Below are 21,480 nucleotides of genomic sequence, written 5' to 3'. Positions count from 1 at the left end.
TAAGGATCCTGGTTCGAGCCCCTGGCTCCCCACCTGCAGGGTGTAAGGATCCCTCTTCAAGGCCCTGGCTCCCCACCTGCAGGGGAGTCGCTTCACAATTGGTGAAACAGGTCTGCAGGTGTCTATCTTTCTCTTCCCCTCTCTGTCTTCCCCTCCTCTCTCCATTTCTCTCTGTCCTGTCTAACAACGACGACATCAATAACAACAACAATAATAACTACAACAATAAAATAGCAAGGGCAACAAAAGGGAATAAATAAATATTTTTTTAAAAAGATATCTTGGAAGAGCTTTCAAGTTTGTTTGTTTTATCAGAGCAAAGAAAGCTCAGCTGTAGCTATTGGTGTCAGGGATTCAACCTGGGACCTTAAGCATGCAAATCCTGTGTGTTACTGCTGTGCTATCTCCCCAGCCCAGTTCTTTTTATTTTTAAATATATATAAAGATTTTATCAGGGAGAGGGATGGGGAGAATGAGAAAGAGGAAGGAGGGAGGGAGGGAGCTAGAGAGAGAGAAAAAGAGAAGAAGAACACCACTCTGCACATGCTGTGCCAAGGATTGGACTCCGGACCTCATGCTTGAGGGTCCACTATGCCACCTCCCAGGCCCCAATCCAGTTTTTAATTGCCTGCATTCTCACCTGGTCAGGAAGGCATTTCAATTACTCCTACCTTTTGTTCAAATTCAGAGGGGCTTCTGTTTCCCTACTCACAAATGCCTGGGATCCATATTACTGCCCAGACTTCTTCTGTTGATATTTCAGATCTCCCATAGGCCTTCCTCACTTTCCTCTAACCTGCTCGGTCATGTCCTCTTCACGATAGCCCCTGATTCCTATTTCCCCACCACCACCACCTTAATGTAAACCTCCTCATCTGTCCAAACAGCCCTATCCTCCCTGGCACATGCCCTGCTTATCTACACTGTCAAACAGCCTGCTGCCTGTCCCCTCTATCCAGTTGCCTTTTTAGACAAATCTCCCACCTCATATCCTCTGTGACACTTTCTTTGGCCAGCAACCCCCCTTCCTCCTCTGGACTTCAGCTTCACCTTTTCCCTGTGTGCACAGCCCTGAATAAGCACTGCATGTTACTTTTCCCACTAGTAATGGCTGATTGCTCCTGCATGCAGCCAGGGGAAGACTCAGCTCTGGTGTCTCTGCAGCCCCTCCCCTCCCTCACCCATACTGCTCAGACTGTGAGTCTTAATCCAAGCCTTGCACCAAACCTTTGTTGTCTCTGACCACTAGATCCTCCCTGACCAGCCTTCAGCCTGGGACAAGAAAGTGCCAAGCAGAGCCCCTGCTATTGCTTCTGGAATGCCTAGATGGATTGTTGTGACTCCTAAGAGATTACTGAAAGCTAAACAGAGTAATTCAGAAAATTCATTGTGTTTAAAAGACATAGTAGAGGGCCAGGGAGATAGCACAATGGTTATGTAAATGACTCTTATCCTACAACCTAAACAAGGAGATAAAACTTCAGACACTCATGCATAAAAGTACTGAGTTCAAGTACCAACACTGCATGTACCAGAGTGATGCTTTGGTGTGTCCTCTTCCTCTCCCTCTCCCTCTTTCTCTCTTTAGCCTCACTAATAAAAATTATTTTAAATAAATAACTCTTATACCTGAAGCACTGAGGTCCCAGGTTTAATCCTTGACTGACCAGTATATGTCAGTTGAGCAGTGCTATGAATAAAAGGGGGCTAGAAGGAGGGAGGGTGGGGTACTCCCAGTAGAGTGCACACATTACCATGTGCTATGACTCGGGTTCAAGTTCCTGGTCCCCACTTGCAGGGGGAGGAAGCTTCACATGCAGTGGAATAGTGCTGCTGGTATCTCTCTCTTTCTCTCCCCCTCCTTCCCCCACCACCATCTCACCTTCTATCAAAAGGGAAAAAATGGCTACTGGGAACAGCATAGTCATATGGGCACCGAGCCCCATCAGTAAGCCTGGTGGTGGTGTCCTGAGGAGATAGCATAGCAATTATGCAAAAAGGACTTTCATGCCTGAAGCACCATTAAGCCTAGTGGCAAAAAAAGAAAGAGAAAAGAAGAAAGAAAAAAAGAAAGAGAAAGAAAGAAAATAAAAGAAGAAAGGGGCACAACTGTTAGTTTCTGACCAGTTTTCAACATTGATTCTACATAGGTAGTCTGTCTGTCTCTGTCTCCCTCTCTCTCTCCACTATCTCACCAGTCCTTCCCCTTCCCCAGCCTCCTGGAAGGGGCAAAGCTGTAGGGAATTCAGGGCTCAGAAACTCCTCTGCATTGCTCACTAGCTCAAAGTCTGCTTTGAGCTCTTTACCCGGTGCACACTGACTCATCAAGGAGGAAGTGTCAATGTGACCTCACTGGCAAACCTTCAGAGTTCCCTTCCCAGGTATTACACCAACATGGAAGTGTGAGTTTTTGTGGACAGTGGACAGGTTGGAGCAAAAAATTTAAAAAGCAGGAGTCAGGCTGTAGCCCAATGGGTTAAGCGCATGTGGTGCGAAGCGCAAAGACCAGCGTAAGGATCCTGGTCCAGCTCCCCACCTGCAGCTTCACAGATGGTGAAGCAGGTCTGCAGGTGTCTATCTTTCTCTCCCCCTCCTCTCTCCATTTCTCTCTGTCCTATCCAACAACGACGACATCAATAACAGCAACAATAATAACTACAACAATAAAACAAGGGCAACAAAAGGGAAAATAAATATTTTTTTTAATTTATAAATAACTAAATAAATAAAGTAGAGAAATCCTAGTGGACCCCCAGACAAAGGCCATCCTCTGGAGGTATTAGTATAGGTAAATGTTTAACCAAAGGGAGGATTTCTCTCTGTTTTTCCCCCTCTGCCAGAGAATTCACCTTTAACCACTGACCTTGCTGTGAGGTGAGAGATCTCAATAAAGTTGAACACAGTCATGGATGGTTACATATCCATCTTTCCTTCCTGGCCCTGCCTTTGTCCCTTTCCTCCCCAGAAAGATAACCTGAAGTGTTCAGATTGCCTCCTACATCTGACCACTGGTAGCAGAGGGGAAATGGAAGCTGGAAGCAACCCTCTGTTCCTTTAGGGAGTCAGAGGCCCAGCTTCAAATCAAAAGAGAACTGAGGAGCAAAAAGACCAAGTCATACCAGTCTGACCAAACTGAACCAGGAAGCCTTTCACAAGGCCCCTAGGAGTATCAGCTGTCCAGCCACAGATATGAGCGAAGTTCCTTCTGCCCACTTTTCTTTCATATATATTTTTTAATTTGTTAATATTTATTTACTTCCCCTTGTTTTATTGTTGTTGTAGTTATTATTGTTGTTGTTATTGATGTCATCGTTGCTGGATAGAACAGAGAGAAATAGAGGAGGGGAAGACAGAGAGGAGGAGAGAAAGACACCTGCAGACCTGCTTCACCACTTGTGAATCGACTCCTCTGCAGGTGGGGAGCTGAGCGTCCTTGGCGCTTTGTGCCACATGCACTTAACCTGCTGCGCTACTGCGCAATTCCCCCACTTTTCTATCTTACCTTGGCCCCAGGGACCTGCAGGCCCACGGCCCAAGACTTTTTTTTTTTTTTTCTGGCAGATTCCCTCAGAAGCAGCCTTCATAGACCTCACCCCACACATGTTTTATTTAGTGCAGCTCAATAGCTCAGAATTCCACCCTTCTCTGTGCTTAATTGAGTTTAGGGAGAACCAACATCCAGTTGCTTCATTTGTTCAGGATGACTTTTTCCAGAAGTGCCCCCTGTGCTCATTTTACTGGCATGTTCCCCATGAGTTCCAGACTCTAGTTGTCCAGACGGTCTCCATTTTGATGACTGGTGCTGGTCTCACGGGTGGGGTGAAGGGTGGGGGGTGGGCTAAGTGTACCAGGGCCCCATCTCCACCCCTCCATGGGCTGGGTCCTCAGAAGGCTCAGACATCCTTTGGTTTCATGCTTTATTCACTCCCTCCGCCCTCAGCCACCAAGAGTTGAACTTGAGTGTACGGTTCATGCATTTGAGCACGTATCCATGTTTCTTCTCTGAGCAGCCCAGCCATACTGCCAAGTGGCTTTGAACTTCAGGCCTGTTTACTACCTCTGTGGAATCTGAGAGGAAGAAGAAAGCCTGAGAAGCTTCTCAAGATGCTGACTTTACCTCCTCAGCCTTTCCTGCTCCTAGTCCCATGTGGCCTGTAGGCATGGAGGCATTCAGTAGGCTGGACTGGGGAGGAGAAATAGCGGGATGGATGAGACCAGTTGAACCTAGTGAGACATCTGTAAGACCCTAAAAGTTATGTGCTTTGGAACAGACCAGGAACACCTGCAAAGCTCTCTGTGGTCAAACCAGATTTCGATAGCTACTCTGTCTGATCTTGGCTCTTGCTCTGAAAGTTTCATGTTGTTTCCTCTTTAAAGAAATATTTTATTTTCAATACAGACACAAACCTTGATGTAGCAGTAAAAACCACCACCCCTGAGAGACACATGGCTGTGAAGTGTGTTGGTATGTAACCTCTGTCTTTGCCTACATGCAAGGCTTTGTCCTACTGTTCTTTTTGTCCCTCAAGAGGCCTCCCTCCTACCCTCTGGTGCTCAGGCTTCAGGAGGCATTGGAGTGAGGGCAAGAGGTCAGTTTAGACAGGAGGTGCCTTCTGGCAAGGGACTGGCCTGGGATGGGGAGTAGTTGCCATTCTTCACCCAACAAGAGTTTCTTTGAGAACATCACGCCCTGCCCCCCACTTTTAAGATGGAAGTCAAATTTTCGGATTCTGCTGTGCAAAGCAGAGAGGTCACTAGGCTCTAATGCATTTACCATTGACTGCCCCTCTTGTAGTGCGTCTATTAGTGAGTAATTTGATTTGTACCTATTCATTTGCAGTCCCTGCAGGAGCCTGGAGCTGGCCCCTAGTATAATTGGTGCTGTCTCTATTTTTACATCATTAGATTAGCCCCGACTCCTGGCCACTTGTTGTCTGCGCTTGTCTGTCCATTTATACAACCTAATGTAACACAAAATTCATTACTGATCACATTACTTTCAACTCTGAAGCCAGCCTTGTGATAAACATTTGGTTAACCCCTTCCTACCCAAAGGGGGGCCGACAGAACAAATGCACTTTCACTCGACAGGCAAATCAATATCTTAATACACCAAAGTGGAATTGCATTTCTGGATTTGTTATTCCTCCTGGAGGAGCAAATGGAAAGACTTGTCTGAGCTGGCTGAATTGAATAATGGATAGTGCCCCGGCACCAGCAGCCAGTCTGAGAACAGAGCACAAAGGCAAAGCCAGCATCCGCCCAGCTTTTTCATCTGGTCAGGCGGCACTGCATCCACTAATGGAAACTTGCAGCTCTCTCCCGGCCATGAAGTGTGGGTTCAAGAGCACAGGCTGGGGCCCCAATAGGGGCAACAGAGACCGTGGCCCCACTGCCATTCTCTTTGCTAAGCTTGATATGTGGACCAGGAAAGGCACTCATCCTCCTCACTGACATAAAGGCACCCACTACGTGGTGTTGGCACTAATGCCACCGAGAAATCACATTCAATCTATTACTGAACTAAACTTTACCATTTGGAAATGTATGCACTAAATTATCCCTACCTAGAGCTAGGTCAGTGACCTGGGGTTGCTTGGTTCACACCCATTTGTTTGCCTGCACCTTTCCCAGCATTCTCTGGTGTGGAAGCCCACATGCACCTGAATACAGTTGTAGTTGTTGGTAGGGATTTTGGTGAGTTTTATGGGGGAGCTCTTTTGGCAGGAGTTGACCAAAAGTCTTAAAGGAACCTCCATACCATCTAGAATATTCTTCCACTTCCCTCCTCCCAATTCCCAATCCTGGTTATCCTCTGCCCAACCCCCCCCCCCCCACCTCTGGGTCACACTTTAAGTCGTTAACTTGAAGAGCAGTTTGTTTCAAAAGGAAAAATACCCCCAACTTATTAAGAAACTCCCATAAAACCTGTACCACAATGATTAGAAAAATAAGCATAGAGGAAGTAGAATGGAACCCATTACCCTCAAAGTCATAAATCCCTACGTAAAAAGAAGCCATAAACTGAAGATACTCTGCTGGAATGAGAAGCTGGTAAAGGTAGCTGTCATGGGGATGTTCTGCTGGAAATTAGACAGTGAGCAAGAAGCTGAGGAGAGCCATCCCAGCCTGGGACTGCTGGGCCTCTGTGTTGAGCAGGACACCACTTCTCACCCAGAACTGTGCCTGAGACTCCACTGTGCCTTAACTTTGTCAGCACCTTGACAGGCCAAAAATGACCAAACGGAACCTTGGCGACTCCCTGCAGGCACTAGGAGACTCTACTCAGCCTCCTCTGTTCCCTAGCATTTATAGGCCTCCTGTCCTGCATGCTGGGGGGAGGGCTGGGACAGGGCGACCCTGTGTAGCAGTCCCACAGCTGCAAAGTGGGAGGTGAGAGGTTCCAGGGGGAGGGAGTGTCTCCTCCTGTCTGGGAAGCTCCATTTCCCACACCAGGGCTGGAAAGCTTCAGGATCAAAAGTCTCCGGTGTTCTCTCAGAGGGTATTGGTGGGTCAGTGAAGCAAGCCTGGGGAGGAGCTTTCTCCTAGGGACTGCTCACCTTGATGACCCACCCACCCCACAGTGCATGGACTTGCCTGGGTTCATGCCTGCTGCTGTGGCCTCACATGGTCAGCTTTCAGGTGGGAGAGTGGGACAGCAAGAGAGATGGCTCTGTGTATCCACACTGGCCCAGCTCCATCAGGACACTGACCTTGGCCTTTGCAAAATAGGACAGAGCAGCACTAGAGAGGAGAGTAGGGAAGCCAATGGAACGAGAGACTGATTTCTTAACCTTGATGTTAAGGGGGAGGCAGGGGTGGGGAAGCCACATCTTACCAAACTCTTCCGCTGCATTGTAGAGAATTTAATTATGTTTGGGCATTTGAATGAGAACCAGATGTTACTTGGGCAGCACCATCAGGCCAGCAGCATTTAAGGAGCAGCTTCTCTCTTTGGACTGCAGACCCCTGTGCTGTCTCATAGCCCCTGAGGGCCACTTGAGAAGAATCTGCCTGGCTGCTCGATGGGGTCTTGCCAGCCTGAAGGTCGGACTTTAGGACACAAGCAGATCAAGGCCAGCTGTCAGGCACCTGGCTCCATGGCAGAGTTCCAAGCCCTGTCCCCCCTCCTTAGCCACGCTGAGTGGGCATGTGTGCTGGACCCACACCCATCCAAAAGGCAAACACACAAAGAATTCATGTTTCAGTACCTTGCCAGGACTTCCTTACCATCAAAGGTGCAGTTCCACACTACCCAGATCAGACACTGCCTACAGCCAGCTGAGTGTCTGCCCTCAGTGTCACGTTGAACACCCAGAGCTAGTGAGAGTATCCCATGCCCTCCTGGGAGAGCAGCACTTCTCCAGGGACCTCAGCCTGCAGAGATGGCAAAGCAGATTCTCAAATTAGGAGACCTATGCAATAAGAGTGTTTTCTCACACGTGTTCCACGCGTGCTCCGCTTCTTAAAGCCCATCACCTCCTCTTCCCTTTAGCACTTCATACACCCAACGAGGTTGCCACGGCAGCCTCTCTCTTCCCGTCTGACAGATGATGGAGCAGAAGAGAAGTGTGGTGACTTGCCCAGGTCACTCAATACGTGTGTGGCAGAATTGAAGGCAGATCAAATCCTGCAGTATTCCTCCTCCTTGCCATCCGTGGGGAGTTTCTGCCCAGGGCTGCCACCACCTCTGGCTGATTATGGGCATCGTTTCAATCAGAATTAGCCAAGACTCAAAGTCAGGAATATGTGAGCCAGCTCAGCTCAGCCTCTGCTGCCCCCATGTAAAATGTCTTCTGACGGCAGCATTTAAGGAGCATACTTTGCCTTGATCAGGACTTAAAGTTAAACTGATTTAGTGGCTCTGAGACGATGAGTGGACACAGGGTGCTGGTTAAGGTGGTCTGGGTGAGTGATACTGCTGTCTTCTCCTTTGAGGCCAAGGCTTGGCAAGGCTTAGGCTATATGGATTTCCTGGGATTGGGGCAACCTTTCTGGTTCTTTCCCTGCCTGGTGTTGGTGCTGCATCATGGCTGTTATAGGAGGGACCAGGAAAAAGATTCCATTCCCCAAGTCAGACCAGAAGACTCACCACCACTGCTTAGCAGCTGTTCAAAAACTGTGAAGGGATCTGGGGCAGAGCTGTAAGCTGCTCTTTCTGGAACTCAGATACTTCAGCCAGCTTCACCCCCCGCCCTGTGTGTGTATGTACACACACACACACACACACACACACACACACACACAGCAGGCTCCTGCCAAGAGGGGGTGGAGAATGTGGAAAAGACAAGCCTTTTGAACATATGGGCCCTCCCTCTTGACTCCTCCTCATTCCTCAGGCCTCCCTTCTCTCTTTTTTCTACTTGTATTCCCCCTTCCCCAGCACTCTGGCATGCTCATCTTCTGTCATCACATCCCTGTCCCCACTGGACCCCCCAGGAATAAAAGGAACAGTCTTCCTCTGTAACTCCCCCGTGACACTGGCGCCACACTGGCCTGCTGTCAGGAATAGTGCTTCCAGAGGCCTTTCCTCTCTGACTGCTAGAAGGAAGGGGAGGTGGGAGAGAAAGGTTGTGCCTTTCCCCCAGTTTCCTCGGGTAGAGGCTAAGGCACAGAGAGGATTATCTGCCTGCCAGTGTCCTCACTTATTATCCAGTCCAGGTACTGGTCAAGATTGCACCTTCCAAGGGCCAGTGGGTGCCCAGGAGAGCCTCAGGTCACCTCCAAATGCTGCTGGGATTATTAACCATATATGCATGGCCCCAGTGGCCAAGGTCTCCTGAGCCAAAAGCAGCAAATAATGCACTCTCAGTGTTTGGAACTGAAGAGTGGGGACAGAGCAGATCATGTGGCTGTGGTCTTATTCTGCCACGGTCTGGGTCTGAGTACCTGTGGGGTCAGGAGCAGGAGCTGAGTGAGGAGGAAAGACAGTACTTTGGTAGGAATGAGCCCTTTGAGTTGAAAGACATTTCATCCCAGAAGGAAGATATGTGCCTGCCCGTGGGCCACTCAGGGTGATGGTGTGTACTCAGGGACATGCCAAGCCACCTGCGCAGTAAGGTCTTCAGAAGCATGTGGAGCCACTGGGCCATGGTTCTGTGCTCAGACATAGGTGTTAAGAGAGAGCCTAAGGTCAGAGCTGGGCCTGCTTCTATCTCATCCATTCTCTCTTCCATCAGCCCACACCAGGATTCCTATTACCTGAGTGTGGGGGTGCCTTTTCATTCTCAGCCCCTCCACTTGCCTTGCTGCCCTCCTTCCTTGCCCTCCTTCCTTGCCTTGCTGGAGGAGAAAGCAATTCCTTCCTTCTCAGTCTGCTCAGCCCCCAGCTTCTTGAGACCTCTGTGTTGGTCTAGGGGGATCTTTTATGGTCTGAATCCTGAGGGTGAGAGGAGCCATTGGTGTTCTTGAGAAGGTGGGAGAGGAAAGGCATCGGAGGCTGCCGGGGGCGGGGGAGCATCTAGAGGAAAGCAGGGTCTCCCCCCCCCCCCCAGGCTGCCTGTTTCAACTGCTGCCTTTCTCACATCCTAAAAAGTGTCCTGGGACTGAAGCTGGCACCTGCCCAGAGCATTGTCTCTGACCTCACAGTCAGAGTTTCCAGAAGCAATTTTAACCAACTGCATTTTATCTCCCTAAATAAATCTCTGCCTCCCTCAGCCAAATTCTGGAGTAGAGAGGGGTAGTTTCTAGGCCCAGGTCTAGTGTAAGACAAGGAGCCCACAGTTGTGTCTGCCAGGGCCACCTCCTGGTTGGTCCCAGGCCGTCTTGGCAGCCCCTTTGCTGACAGAATTGATTGTATGGACAGATGCTGCTGTTTGGATCCAGTTGTGTGGTCGCTGGGTCTCTTCATATATTCCATCTAGGGAAGATACTCCAGTTCCAACCCCATCCCACCCCCACCCCCCAGCCAAGAAGGCTCACCGCAGAAGGGGATTGGAACTTTTTCTGTTTGTACACCTCCCCTGAGCCACTGTGCTCTGGGACCATCTCTCCTGAAGTGTCACTTAGCCCAACTCAGACAAGGGGCTCAACTGAGGGCCCTGCTGATGGTGGAGAACTAAGAGGTAGATGCAGGAGGGGAAAGAAAAAAAAAATCAATGCATGTCAACAGGATTTGAGATTTATTTTCCAGCTTGGAAGAAGGTATTTACAAAAGAGGCAAGGAGGGAAATGAAAAGCAGTAAACACGTATCTGCCATTTTCCTCTGTGGTGCATTTCTTGATTAGAAAGAAAGACTCCTCCTCAAAGCTCCAGTGGAAGGTGACCTGGGTGGCAGGGGACACCTTGTTAGGGAGGGAAGCTGGAGAGGGACCCAGAGGTCCTGTGGAGAAGCATAGTCGAAAACACAATGGCAACAATAATAGGAACTCACATTTGCTGATTGGGAGCTATAAGCACTTTCTGATGCACTCTACATGCATTATTTAATGTAATTTTTATAGCCACAGTGCAAAACCAACACTGTTACCCTCCTGTGCAGAAAACTGAGGCACAGAGATGTTGATTTACTTACTCAAAGTCACTCTAGGGGAGCAGGGGGCCAGAGCCTGTGCTCTTAACCACTGGACTCCCTCCTCAACCCTCCCCACCCATCCCCTTCCTAAGGCCTTAGGGGTTTGGGTGGGAGGGAGCTGTCTCCTGCCTCACTGCAGGAAGTGGGTGGTGAGACTCCACCCTGAGATCTAATCCTATTCCCACCAGGCCACCTGGGTGGTTAGTTTGGGACTGGGGTGTGTGGCTACAGCCAGGGCCTATAAAAGTGCTCTGCTAATCCCTTTAATGAGCAGCATCTTGAGGCTCTAAGTGTACAGGGCAGGGCTGGCTGGAACTCAGAGCACAGCTGAGGGGCTGGGCAGTGGATGCTGCTCCCCTTGCAGTGGGGGAAGTACAGGCTGCCCAGAGGCTGAACTGGGCTTCCTCTCCCCAGACACACACATACTGCCCTGACCCTTGATAAAAAAAACAGGCCTCCCTACCCCTCATCACCTTGGCAGAAACCAAAGGGGTTTTGAGGGTTAGGGGTGGGGGCTCTGATTGGCCAGCATCCTCACTGCCATCCAACCTGGAGAAGGTCAGGCCCCAAGGAGGACTTCAGTCCTGACACTTTGAGAGAGGGGTGAGAAGCAGAAGATGGAGGCAGAAGGGGGCTCAGAGCACCAGAAAAGGGCACTGGGCCTTCCCGTCTTGCACCAAGCCTCACTTAAGCCCTGTGCCCTCAGCACCTCCCACCTACCCCAGAGAATGGGAGAACAGATGGTGCTACTTGGTAACTTGACTGCTGCCTGAGAGGAGGCTTCCACCCAGCCTGTCCCCATAAAGCCCAACCTTACCAGGTCTAGGCAGCCTTGAGGGAAGGAAAGGTCTGTACCCAGGAGGAGCACTACCCAGGGAGGACTTAGAGGAAGCAGTAACCTTGGGCACCAGCACTTGAGTGGGAAAGACCACAGAGAGAGGGATGCCTTTGTGTTTTCTCTCCCAGATACCTTTTCTGGTGTCTGAGCCCCCTTCTGCCTCCATCCTCTGCTTCTCACCCAAGAAGCTTTACCAAGCCACAGCTCCTGAGAGTCAGTCTCTGCTGCTCCAACCTTTACAAAGGGGTCTTGGTTGCCCGGTGGGGGGGGGGGGTGATGAGGGAGACAGGGTTAATGAAGCAAGCAGCCATTGCATTCTGTACCGCCTGGGTGGGAGTAGCACTTGTGGGCACTGAGTAGGCATTGCACAGAAACCACTTCTCAGCCCCCTCTGATACCTTTGAATTCTGCCAGGCTTCATATAGAATGGCAGCAACATGAGGAAGGCACTTTCTCATCCTTTGCTTTTTTTTTTTTAAATACAGTGTTTATTTTACTATTCATATATTTTTAATGAGAAAGATACAGATAGACAGACAGACACACACACACACACACACACATATATATATATATATAGAGAGAGAGAGATACCAGAACACTGCTCAGCTCTGGCTTATAGAGGTGCTGGGGACAGAACCTGGGACCTCAGAGCCTCAGGCATGGAAGTCTTTTGTATAATCATTCTGCTGTCTCTCCAGCCCCCTTTGCTTGTTTTATGAGAGCCAAGGCTCATTCCAAGGACATTCCATTGTCCCTCAACCTTCTGTGACTTGCCTGACCTAGCAGGTGTCATCAAAAGGTGCCAGGTCTATTTCCCAGTGGGAACTAGGGGGTGTGGGTGGCGAATAGGCACAGCTAGTGGTGAGCATTGGGCTGCAGGAACTCAGCGCTGCCTGGGGTTGTCAGTCTCCACCCTAGGGGTCTGCACCCATGACAGTGCTGGGGGGTTGAGGGGAGTGGGTGTGCAAAGGCAGGGCTCCAACTCTACCTTGGTTCTGCATCCACCTCCAAGGCACACAAAGTTCCTGGAGGATGTGAGATTGTAGTAAGATTATCTTCTGCCAGTGTCCAGCCATGTTTCTGGGGACTACTCGTCATCCCCTACTCTGCTTTGAACCCTGGATTACCTTTTACCATCTATCAGACTATACAGACTTCTGCTGGGGGGGGGGGGGGACAGGGACCGGTGGGTTCAGGTTCTTAGTTTCCCACTGGAGAGCTATCTCCCCCCCCACACACACACACCCCAGCAAACCCGACAGGTTCCTGGTGAACTTTTCCCGCACACATCCACTTTGGCTGTGGGAGTGCTGCCCAGACCTGGGGGCCTGGGGAGTAAGGGAGGAGGGCAGCAACCAGAAGCTGGGCCACTGAATAACAAGGTTGGAGGTGCCTTCAAAACCTCTGCAGCCTGCCTGTTTCCTCTCCCAGCCAACCGCCTGCATGGGGCGCCATCTGGCACTGCATGGGCCAGATGCCCTTTGCTCCCCACTCCCAAAGTTGTTCCTCATGCTCCCTGTGTGGCTCCTCACCCCACCCCCCTCCCACACGGAAAGGAGTCCCATCTCTGGAACCCCCAAGGCTGGTTGGTCCATAAGCCATTACACATGCATGTCACTGTCCCCCTGACTGCAGAGTTCTGCTGCAAGCTTACCCTCCTCCCAGTGTGACACCCCCCACTCCTCCTTCTCCCCTCTCTACCTGCTTGCAGAGATCAGTGTACTTCTCAGTCATTGTCTCCATATCTTTTCAAAAAAAAAAAAAAAAGATTCCTCAATGCTTTTCTTTTCAAAAGGGAAAAAAAAAGGAAAAAAAAAACAATGCCAACAGCCCAGCGTCCGTGAGCAACCCAACAGTAACAAAGCTTGTGTTCGGGATGGAGGAAGGTAAGGCCACCCATTTCCATTTGCTGCTTGCTCCTCGGGCTGGGCAGCTGGAGTGAGTCGAAGGGGGGACATGTGTGCACCCCTCCTCCACCTTCACCTCCCCACACACCATTGTTGAGTCTCAATAAGGCAAGAAGAGAGGCATGGCAGAGGACACACACAGAAGTGTCCAGGCCTGCCCAGGCCCAGCCAGCCCCCGCCATCCCCCTGGTTCTTTCACTGTTAGTCCATGCTGCAGAAGAAGTCCCTGCTTCCCTTTACCACTTCATTTATTCACCCATTCACTCAGTCACTCATTCATTCAAGTAATGTTTTGAGCATCTATTTTCCAGTCCTGAAGGTTAGCACTAGAGATAAAGAGATAAGGCACAGAACCAGCCCCTAAAGGGCTCTCCACCTGGATGTAGGAACAGATGTGAGCAAGCAGCATGTTAGAGACCTGGAACAGGAGTCTGACCAGCTCTGCTAGGACTATAGGAAGAGTGGACATTTGTGCTAAGCTCTGGAAGATGAGAAAGCTTTCTAGGGGCCCAGGGAGCCTAGGAGAGCTTTTCAGACAAGTTGCATGAGCACAGACCCAGCAGTCTAAGCAGCCTGGGGAGGTCCTGGAACTTCACAAGTTCATGACTTTGGTTCCTCAAATACAGTCGCAGATGACGTGTTCGAAGTGAATAGGCATCCGGGAGGCAGGTCACAGAAGAGACATTGTATGAGTGTAGACCTTATCTGAAGGACTATTAGGAGTTAGAAGGTTTTTCAGAAAAAGAAACCAAGAAGGACCACTCTGACTTTAAGATGGAAGGGGAGAGCTGGAGTGTGTGTGTGTGTGTGTGTGTGTGTGTGTGTGTGTGTGTGTGTGTGTGTGTGTGTGTGTCAGGAGACAAGTGGGGAGCTCTTGAAATTCTCCATGTGGGAGGCAAAGACAGTGGCAGTGGAGCAGAGGCTGGGGGAGACACCATAGAAATAATTCAGCTGAGCCTTGGTCACCCTGGACTAGGGGAGCTGGGGGCCGGTTGCGGGGAAGCCTTTCCAATTCCATATTCCCGATCTGATTGGCGAGGAGGCAACAGCAGCAAGGCAGCTCAGGTTATACTGGCCCCCAAGAACAGCAAACTCATCTTTGAATCCTTTTGACGATGACTGTCCCTGCACTGTCACTTGAGGGGATGAGTTGTGCCCACTCAGATCTGTGGGTGGGGTGACTGAGGCTGCTGAGGGGGGCTGCTGTGGGCCTGTGCTGAAGGGCAGTGTGGGTGCTGTGCTTGGTCCTGGGCCCCTGTCTCCTTCGCTTCCTTGGCAGTGTGGATGTGTCAGCACTTTGCATCAAGACCATTTTTGGGCCTGTCCTCCATCTCTGGACAGGGGCCAACCTTTCCCAAACTCGTGGCCTCTCCTGCTCCTTCATCTGGGGCTTTCTTCCTTGGGCCTGGTGTCCAGATCTTCAAGAAGCCCCTGCTTTTTCCTGCTATTGCCACTGCTCCTCTCTCCTGCTGTCAGCGCCCCCTAGTGCTGGGATGGCCGTGCATGAGGGTAAGGGCCTCTTTGAATTCAAATGGGACCTAGGGGTCTCCCACAGTCTCCTTGCTTGCTTGTGGGGCAAGAAGACAAGGGAAGGAGCTTTCTTCTTATCTGAAGCTCCCAGATAGGAACCCCAGGCGCTAATCTTTTTCCCATCCTCTCCCTCTCTTGGCACAATGTCCTGGGCTCCCAAGTTAGGGTGAGAGCAAGGAATTAGCAGAGAAGAAGAGAACACACACAGCACCTGCTGCCTTATTTCCTGTCCATATCTAAGAGCCCTTCACCCCAGCAGGACAGCCGAGGTCTCTTGCAAATGAAGCCCACCATCAGTACTATAGCCTGTGTCCACAGCCCCTGCCCTCGGCTGCCCCATTTGCTAAGAGGTTCTGGTGTCCAGGAGCTCTTTCCAGCCTCGGCCCTAACTGCAGACATGACTGGAGAAGCCTGGGCCCTCTCACTATGCACCCCCTCTGCCTATCTTAGGCAGCACAGACACCCCCACTCCACTCTATGGCTGCTGTGATGGGGCAGCTTCAGTGTTTTGGGGGTAGACTGCAGAGAATGGGGGTCAGCACTTAGTTTCTGGCTGACTAGTGGTGGTCAGCCCTGGTAACTAGGCTGTGGCCACTCTCTAGCCCAAGGGGTTCCCTTGTGAGGGAAAGAATCAAGCTTGCCAGCCAAGGGAGCATCTTCCTCCTGGGGGTGAGCTTCCCTGTGACTCCAGCTGCTGCCTGGCCTGCCTGGGAAGCAGGTGGCCATCCACCTGCAGATGGCATAAGTGGGCCCAGATTGATGCCTGGAGACAGCAGCCCAGCTCAGGATGTGGCCCTGCCCGTACAGCCCACTCTGACCAGGTGTGCCTTCTCCTCTGTCTTGCAGAACTACAGCGCGAGGGAAGCATCGAGACTCTGAGTAACAGCTCAGGTTCCACCAGCGGCAGCATCCCAAGAAACTTTGATGGCTACAGATCTCCACTGCCCACCAACGAGAGTCAGCCCCTCAGCCTCTTCCCTACTGGCTTCCCGTAGGTACCAGAAACCTGCTTCTGACTGGTCTGGCCACTCACCTGCTGGAGGGAGGGGAAGAAGCCCCCATCTAGTCCCACCTTCAGTCTCTGCTCCTCTTTCATCAAACACCTTCCCCAAGCTTCGTGACAATAGTCACCACCATGCCTGGATTGTGAAGAGACACTTCTCCAAAGCACCTCGGTGCATTCTGATCTCTTCCCTCCCATCAGCGGGGCTGTGGCTGAGAGAGACTGCAGAAGTTCTGTTTGCACATGATGTCTTGCATTGGATCCACTTTTGTATTCTCTAACCATACCCACAGGGGGCCCTGGTGGGGAGAGGGTGGATAACCCAGTCAGGCGTTTTGACCCTGAGTGGATAGCCCTGGCCTATTCCTGGCTGTACACATAATGCTCAACATCCCTTGGCCAACCTCCCTCTGGCACAGGGCAAACGGAGGTCCAGAGTGTTAGCAAAGGAGGAAGGAAGGAGAAGTCTGCCTTTCCCCTTTCTTTCCCCTTTGGTCCATGGGAAGGATTTGTCTTTCTTATCTGTAAGCCCTTTTACCCTGGTCCTGTACTGTTCAGTGAAGAAAACTGTGGTTACTGAGGCCCTGTCAAAAAAAAAAAAAAAAAATAGTGCACGTCTTGTCCAATAAATCACGCTGTGATTGGTGTTCATCCTTGAGTTTCTTTTTTTTATATTTATTTATTTTCCTTTTTGTTGCCCTTGTTGTTTTTCACATGTTGTTGTTGTTGATGATGTCATTGTTGTTAGGACAGAGAGAAATGGAGAGAGGAGGGGAAGACAGAGGGGGAGAAAGAAAGACACCTGCAGACCTGCTTCACTGCCTGTGAAGTGATGCCCCTGCAGGTGGGGAGCCGGGGGCTCGAACCAGGATCCTTATGCTTTGCGCCACATGTGCTTAACCTGCTGCGCTACTGCCCAACTCCCTTTAAAGACTTTAAAAAAAAAAAAAAAAAAACCAGAGCACTGATGAGCTCTGGCTTATGGTGGTGCAAGGGACTGAACCCAGGACTTCAGAACCTCAGGCATGAAAGTCTCCTCGAAAAACCATGATGCTATTGTTGGGGCTGGGCCTTGAGTTTCTTTGATCAGGGTCCTCTCCGAGTACTAAACGGAGTACTGTGCACCTGGCCAAATGTCCCTGCTGCCAACACCCCCCACACATGTGTAATTGGGGTGTGGGGAGGCTCAGCATGTAGAGACTGAAATTTGCAAAGGGCTGATTTAAATTCATCTTCCACCCTTCTTGCCTGTGACCATAACCAATGAGTTCTGGGAGCATCAGAGGCCTGGACCTGGCAGTAGCAGTTAAGGGTCAGCCAGCTCCTTGGTACGTGCTGGTGGGCTGTGGTGAAGTGGAGAGTCTGAGCAAGGCTCTGGCCTTATATTTGGGCCAGGTCCCTTGTAATTGCTTCTTTTCTCAAACTCAGAGGGTGGAAGGATGCTCATTGGAAGGAGGGTCTCTCTCGAAACCTGGTTCAACCTGAAGCGACAAGTTGCTGATTTTGTTCTGCTCTTTCCTCTCAAGTCTGGACCTAAAGTGAATGACAGGGAAGAGACAAGACCAGAGAGAATAAACAGGGGTGTTGAACAGGACAAAGTCTAATTCCAGCCCTAGCCCCTTCTCTGAGAAAGAATTGAGCCATGTGTGATTTGGGGTGAAGAGTTGTATTCATAATACAGCAGGCTTTCTTTCCCATGCAGTCCTCCAGCTGGGGCAGCTCCCAGGGCTGCTCCCTGCCCCCCTTCAGATGCACACCATCCGACCCTGGCACCTGAGAAGAGATTTAATCTTCAGTTCTCTCCACCTGATCAGTTGGGCATGCTGGGGGGAGGGTCCTGAATCACTAGAATCTGTAGGCTGCCCTCTAGGTGGCCCTGCCTAGGGTGGCTGAAGGCAGTCCCTCCTGCCTGGGAACCCGCCGGCTGAGAAATCACATGTCCATATGCCAGGGTGAGGCATGCTGGGAACTCAAGGAGGCCTGAGCACAGTGGGGGGCTGCTACTGGAGCAGCAGTTTTCACCACATCCCCCACCCCTAGCCAGAGCTGTGTTTAAGTCAAAGGGGATAGGGAGGAGGGTGATGCCAGTGTGCCTATGCACATGGCACCTATGGATGGGTCGTGGGCAATGAAAGCCAAGAGCCACCAAACATGCAGAACTGACCTGCACCTAGAGTCCTCCCTGACTTTTTCCCTCCAATGGGTGCAAAACAGCTGTGGCCTCCTCCAGTCAGGGAAAGTGGTGGGTGTAGGGCTGGACTTGCAGGACAATCTGGTTATTCATCTGCTTACAGCCAGGACAACTCTCTGAGTATGTGGGGGAAGGGGGAGTATAAGAGAGCCCAGATAAGCTGGCCCCATAGCGGCTGCCACTGGAGCTCAGGTTATCAGAGAGGCTGTGGTCCTGGCCCCCGGCTACTTGGGGGGGGGGGGGTTGTGTGGATCCTGCCACAGCCTGTAGTCAGCTAGAAGTGAGAACTGGGGAAGCAATTACAGAAGCCAGACCTTCTACCTTCTGCAACCCTCAACGACCCTGGGTCCATGCTCCCAGAGGGCTAGAGAATGGGAAAGCTATCATGGGAGGGGGTGGGCTATGGAGATTGGGTGGTGGGAATTGTGTGGAGTTGTACCCCTCCTACCTTATGTTTTTGTTCATTAATCCTTTCTTAAATAAAAAATTTAAAAAAAAAAGAAGTGAGAACTATGTCCCAGGGTGAGGGACCTTACTGCCCACTGGCCCTGGAGCACCTAGCCCTCTATCCTTTACAGATAATACCTCCCAGTCTCCAGTTCACCCCACAGCTCTAGCAGACTTCTCTTTCTTTCTTTCCTTTTTTCTTTAAGATTTATTTAATGAGAGAGAGAGAAAGAGAGAGAGACAGGAGATTAAACTCAGGACTTCATGCTTGTTAAGTCAATGAGCCATCCCCCCAGGCATGCTAGCAGACGTCTGTGATGGCATCATCTAGGAGGCCACACTTTAACTGTGGTCTGATCAGGTAACCTTGAGGAAACTAAGTGGCCCCCCACCTCCATTTTCACAGTGCTACGTTCTTGCAAGACAAATTATTTTGGGCTTTCTCTCAATGTGACGGGGGCGGGGGTATGCCTTCATACTCTGCAAGGAGGCTGGTGGGAGCTGAGTGGCAGGTCGAGGGAGGGCACTGTCTGGGATTGATTTGAGAAAAGATGCAGCAGTCCCAAGGCAAAGTCAGGCACACAAACACTCTGTCAAACACTAGCATAAGCTCCTCTAGAAGCAAGCAAGCAAAGCAGGCAGAGGCCAGTCTGGGATTATAAATGGCTTCTCAGTGCTGATTTTTACTTTCACAGATCAGAAAATCTGTAAGCAAGAAGGTACCTAGGAGAGCCCCCTTCACCCTCATTTTGCAAACGACAGGCCTGAACTCTAGAAAAGGTCAGTGCCTTGCCCTAGGTTAGGAAGTTACATGGCTAGTCTGCTGACCCCTGTCTGCACCTTACTACCTCGATGCCCTGGCCAATTGCTCTCTTACAGGACACATTCCAAAACTTTGATCCCACTCACTCTCACCCCTAGGCTTCCAAACTTGTCCCTTCACTGACTTGGAAGCTGCACCCTGGCCCCTCTGTAACTGGGAAGGCAGCCCCTCCCTCCTGCAGAGCTGGAAACACCAGGGTCCTGTTTTGTATTCAAAGCAATCTCTCTCCCTCTCCCTCTCTCTCCCTCCCACAGAGATAGCTTAGCAGTAGACTTTCATGCCTAAGGCACCAGAGATCCCAAGTTCAATCCCCTAGCATTTTTTTAAATATTTATTTTATTTATTCCCTTTTGTTGCCCTTGTTGTTTTATTGTTGTAGTTATTATTGTTGTTGTTGTTGTTGGATAGGACAGAGAGAAATGGAGGAGGGGAAGACAGAGAGGAGGAGAGAAAGATAGACACCTGCAGACCTGCTTCACCGCCTGTGAAGCTACTCCCCTGCAGGTAGGGAGCCGGGGTTCAAACCGGGATCCTTATGCCGGTCCTTGTGCTTTGCGCCACCTGCGCTTAACCCGCTGCGCTACAGCCCGACTCCCCCATCCCCTAGCATTTGAGCAATGCTCAGATCCCTCTCAAAAGAAAAAATATATATAAATAAATAAAAGCAAGAATCCAGCCTTACAGCGGGGTCTGAAATTGCATTATTGCCTTTTTTAAGAGCAGAGCTGGCGAGCTCTACAACTCCTTGGTTCTGAAGGAGTAGGTTCAGTCTTGCTCTCTTTTAAGGTCTCAGAGTCCCATAACCATTGCATTTCAGCCACCAGTAGCTGGCTGGGTGGGTGGGTGGGTAGAAGGAGCTGGGGAGGTGGTAATTACACCTCTGAGATTCGAGGTCCTCTTGATTAAAGGGGTGGGGGGGGGCAGTGAGAATGTAGTATGACCTGCCCAGAGGAGAAACTAAGCTGACGCAGGGATAGAGGGAGTTGCAGGTCAGGCCAAGGGTTGAGGCCCGAGGCTGAGCTCCCAGACTAGGCAGCTCTTCCACAGGGAGCTGGAAGCACGTGGATCCCAAGATTGTGGTGGGCTGCCCACAAACTGCTCCAGGGAATACTAGCCTCCACCATAGCGTTTCTGAAACCGAATCAGGAGCCGCAGAGCGCTGAATTCAGTCCCGCCCTCTCGCACAGGTGGGCTGTGCTTTGCCAGACAACAGCACGGTCATTCAAGCTGATGGGCCCCCAGAATCCACACCCCTGACACCACACTCGCAGCTTCCCAGACGTGAACCCTACTTATGCCAACACCCCCCCCCCCACAGGCTTTCAAGCAAACAATTGCTACCCATGGGTCTCAACGCCAGGACCGAGAATAGTCTGATGTTTCCGGGATGACAGGATCTCCCAAACTGCGGGGGAGGGGGGGGTTCGTCTGTAGTGTGTCACACCCGGGCTGCCAGCCCTGTGACTTCGTGCTCAGGTGTAGGGCAACATCGTGGAGAGGCAGGTCCGGCCAGGGTCCAGACTGGGTCTTACTTACCCTGGCCTCAGCCTGGAAGCCTTAGGGACTAGGCCACACAGGCCGCGGACATACAGGCTTTTTTCAGGACCAAACGGGAAGCGTGGTCCCGCCGCTGGTCCAAGCGCGAGGCCGGACGCCCCCCCCCCCGGGCGGGGAGAGGTCGCGCCTCAGTCCCTGCGGACCCCCCACCCCAGCTCAGCCAGGTGGCCGACCCTGCGCGGGGTAATTGGGTCGGAGGGAGGCGACGGGCGGGCGGCGAGTCCAGAGACTGTGCGCCTGTCAGCCGCAATTTGTCTAAGTGGACTGGACAGGCCGCGCCGCTGCGGGTCGGGGTCACCAAGGCCGCGCGCCCCCACCCCAGGCAGACCCAGGTCCGCAGGGGAGCCGGGCCGGGCCGCTAAGCGGGTCTGGCTGGCGCCATGACTCCGGGAGGCGCGGGTCTGAGCGGGAAGCCGAGGATGGAAAGTAACTGTCCGCCTACACACACATACACGCAAACACACACACACACACACACACACACACACACACACACACCAGTAGACACACACAGAGAGGCACAGCCACACACCAAGCGCGCTGGCAGCATCTCCACCGCCACCTGCACTAGCGATCCCGCACCATCTCTCCGGGTGCCGCACGGCCACACGCCCCCAATCCACCATGCCCCGCCACGCAGCCCAAGGCCACCAGCGGGGACCAGCTC

The 21,480-nt window shown here is 51.4% G+C and overlaps 1 protein-coding gene and 1 long non-coding RNA gene across 13 annotated transcripts in view; one reads left to right on the top strand and one right to left on the bottom strand.

The window, feature by feature from the left end:
• The window catches only part of BCAS3 (BCAS3 microtubule associated cell migration factor), a 654,611-nt gene extending 638,165 nt beyond the window's left edge, over nucleotides 1-16,446 (top strand). For 4 of the 12 annotated variants that reach the window (XM_060203882.1, XM_060203879.1, XM_060203887.1 and 1 more), the window contains one exon: nucleotides 15,639-16,446. In XM_060203882.1, coding sequence (XP_060059865.1) covers nucleotides 15,639-15,787 — 149 coding nt within the window. In that variant the 3' untranslated portion in view covers nucleotides 15,788-16,446. Of the gene's footprint in view, nucleotides 1-4,399; nucleotides 4,479-13,150; nucleotides 13,242-15,638 lie in introns of those variants that run through there. The other 8 variants (XM_060203878.1, XM_060203876.1, XM_060203883.1 and 5 more) reach the window with 4 other exon arrangements.
• Nucleotides 10,105-12,887, bottom strand: LOC132541991 (uncharacterized). Its single transcript, XR_009553111.1, has 2 exons — nucleotides 11,485-12,887; nucleotides 10,105-10,266 (listed from the first exon to the last, which is right to left on the bottom strand). It is a non-coding gene; the product is annotated as an uncharacterized LOC132541991 (long non-coding RNA).
• Nucleotides 16,447-21,480: the final 5,034 nt, after the last annotated feature.

This window comes from Erinaceus europaeus, chromosome 12, assembly GCF_950295315.1.
Source record: "Erinaceus europaeus chromosome 12, mEriEur2.1, whole genome shotgun sequence".
Classification (NCBI taxonomy): domain Eukaryota; kingdom Metazoa; phylum Chordata; class Mammalia; order Eulipotyphla; family Erinaceidae; genus Erinaceus; species Erinaceus europaeus.
The sequence above is the reverse complement of the archived record's forward strand: the minus strand, read 5'-3'. Positions and strand labels throughout refer to the sequence as shown.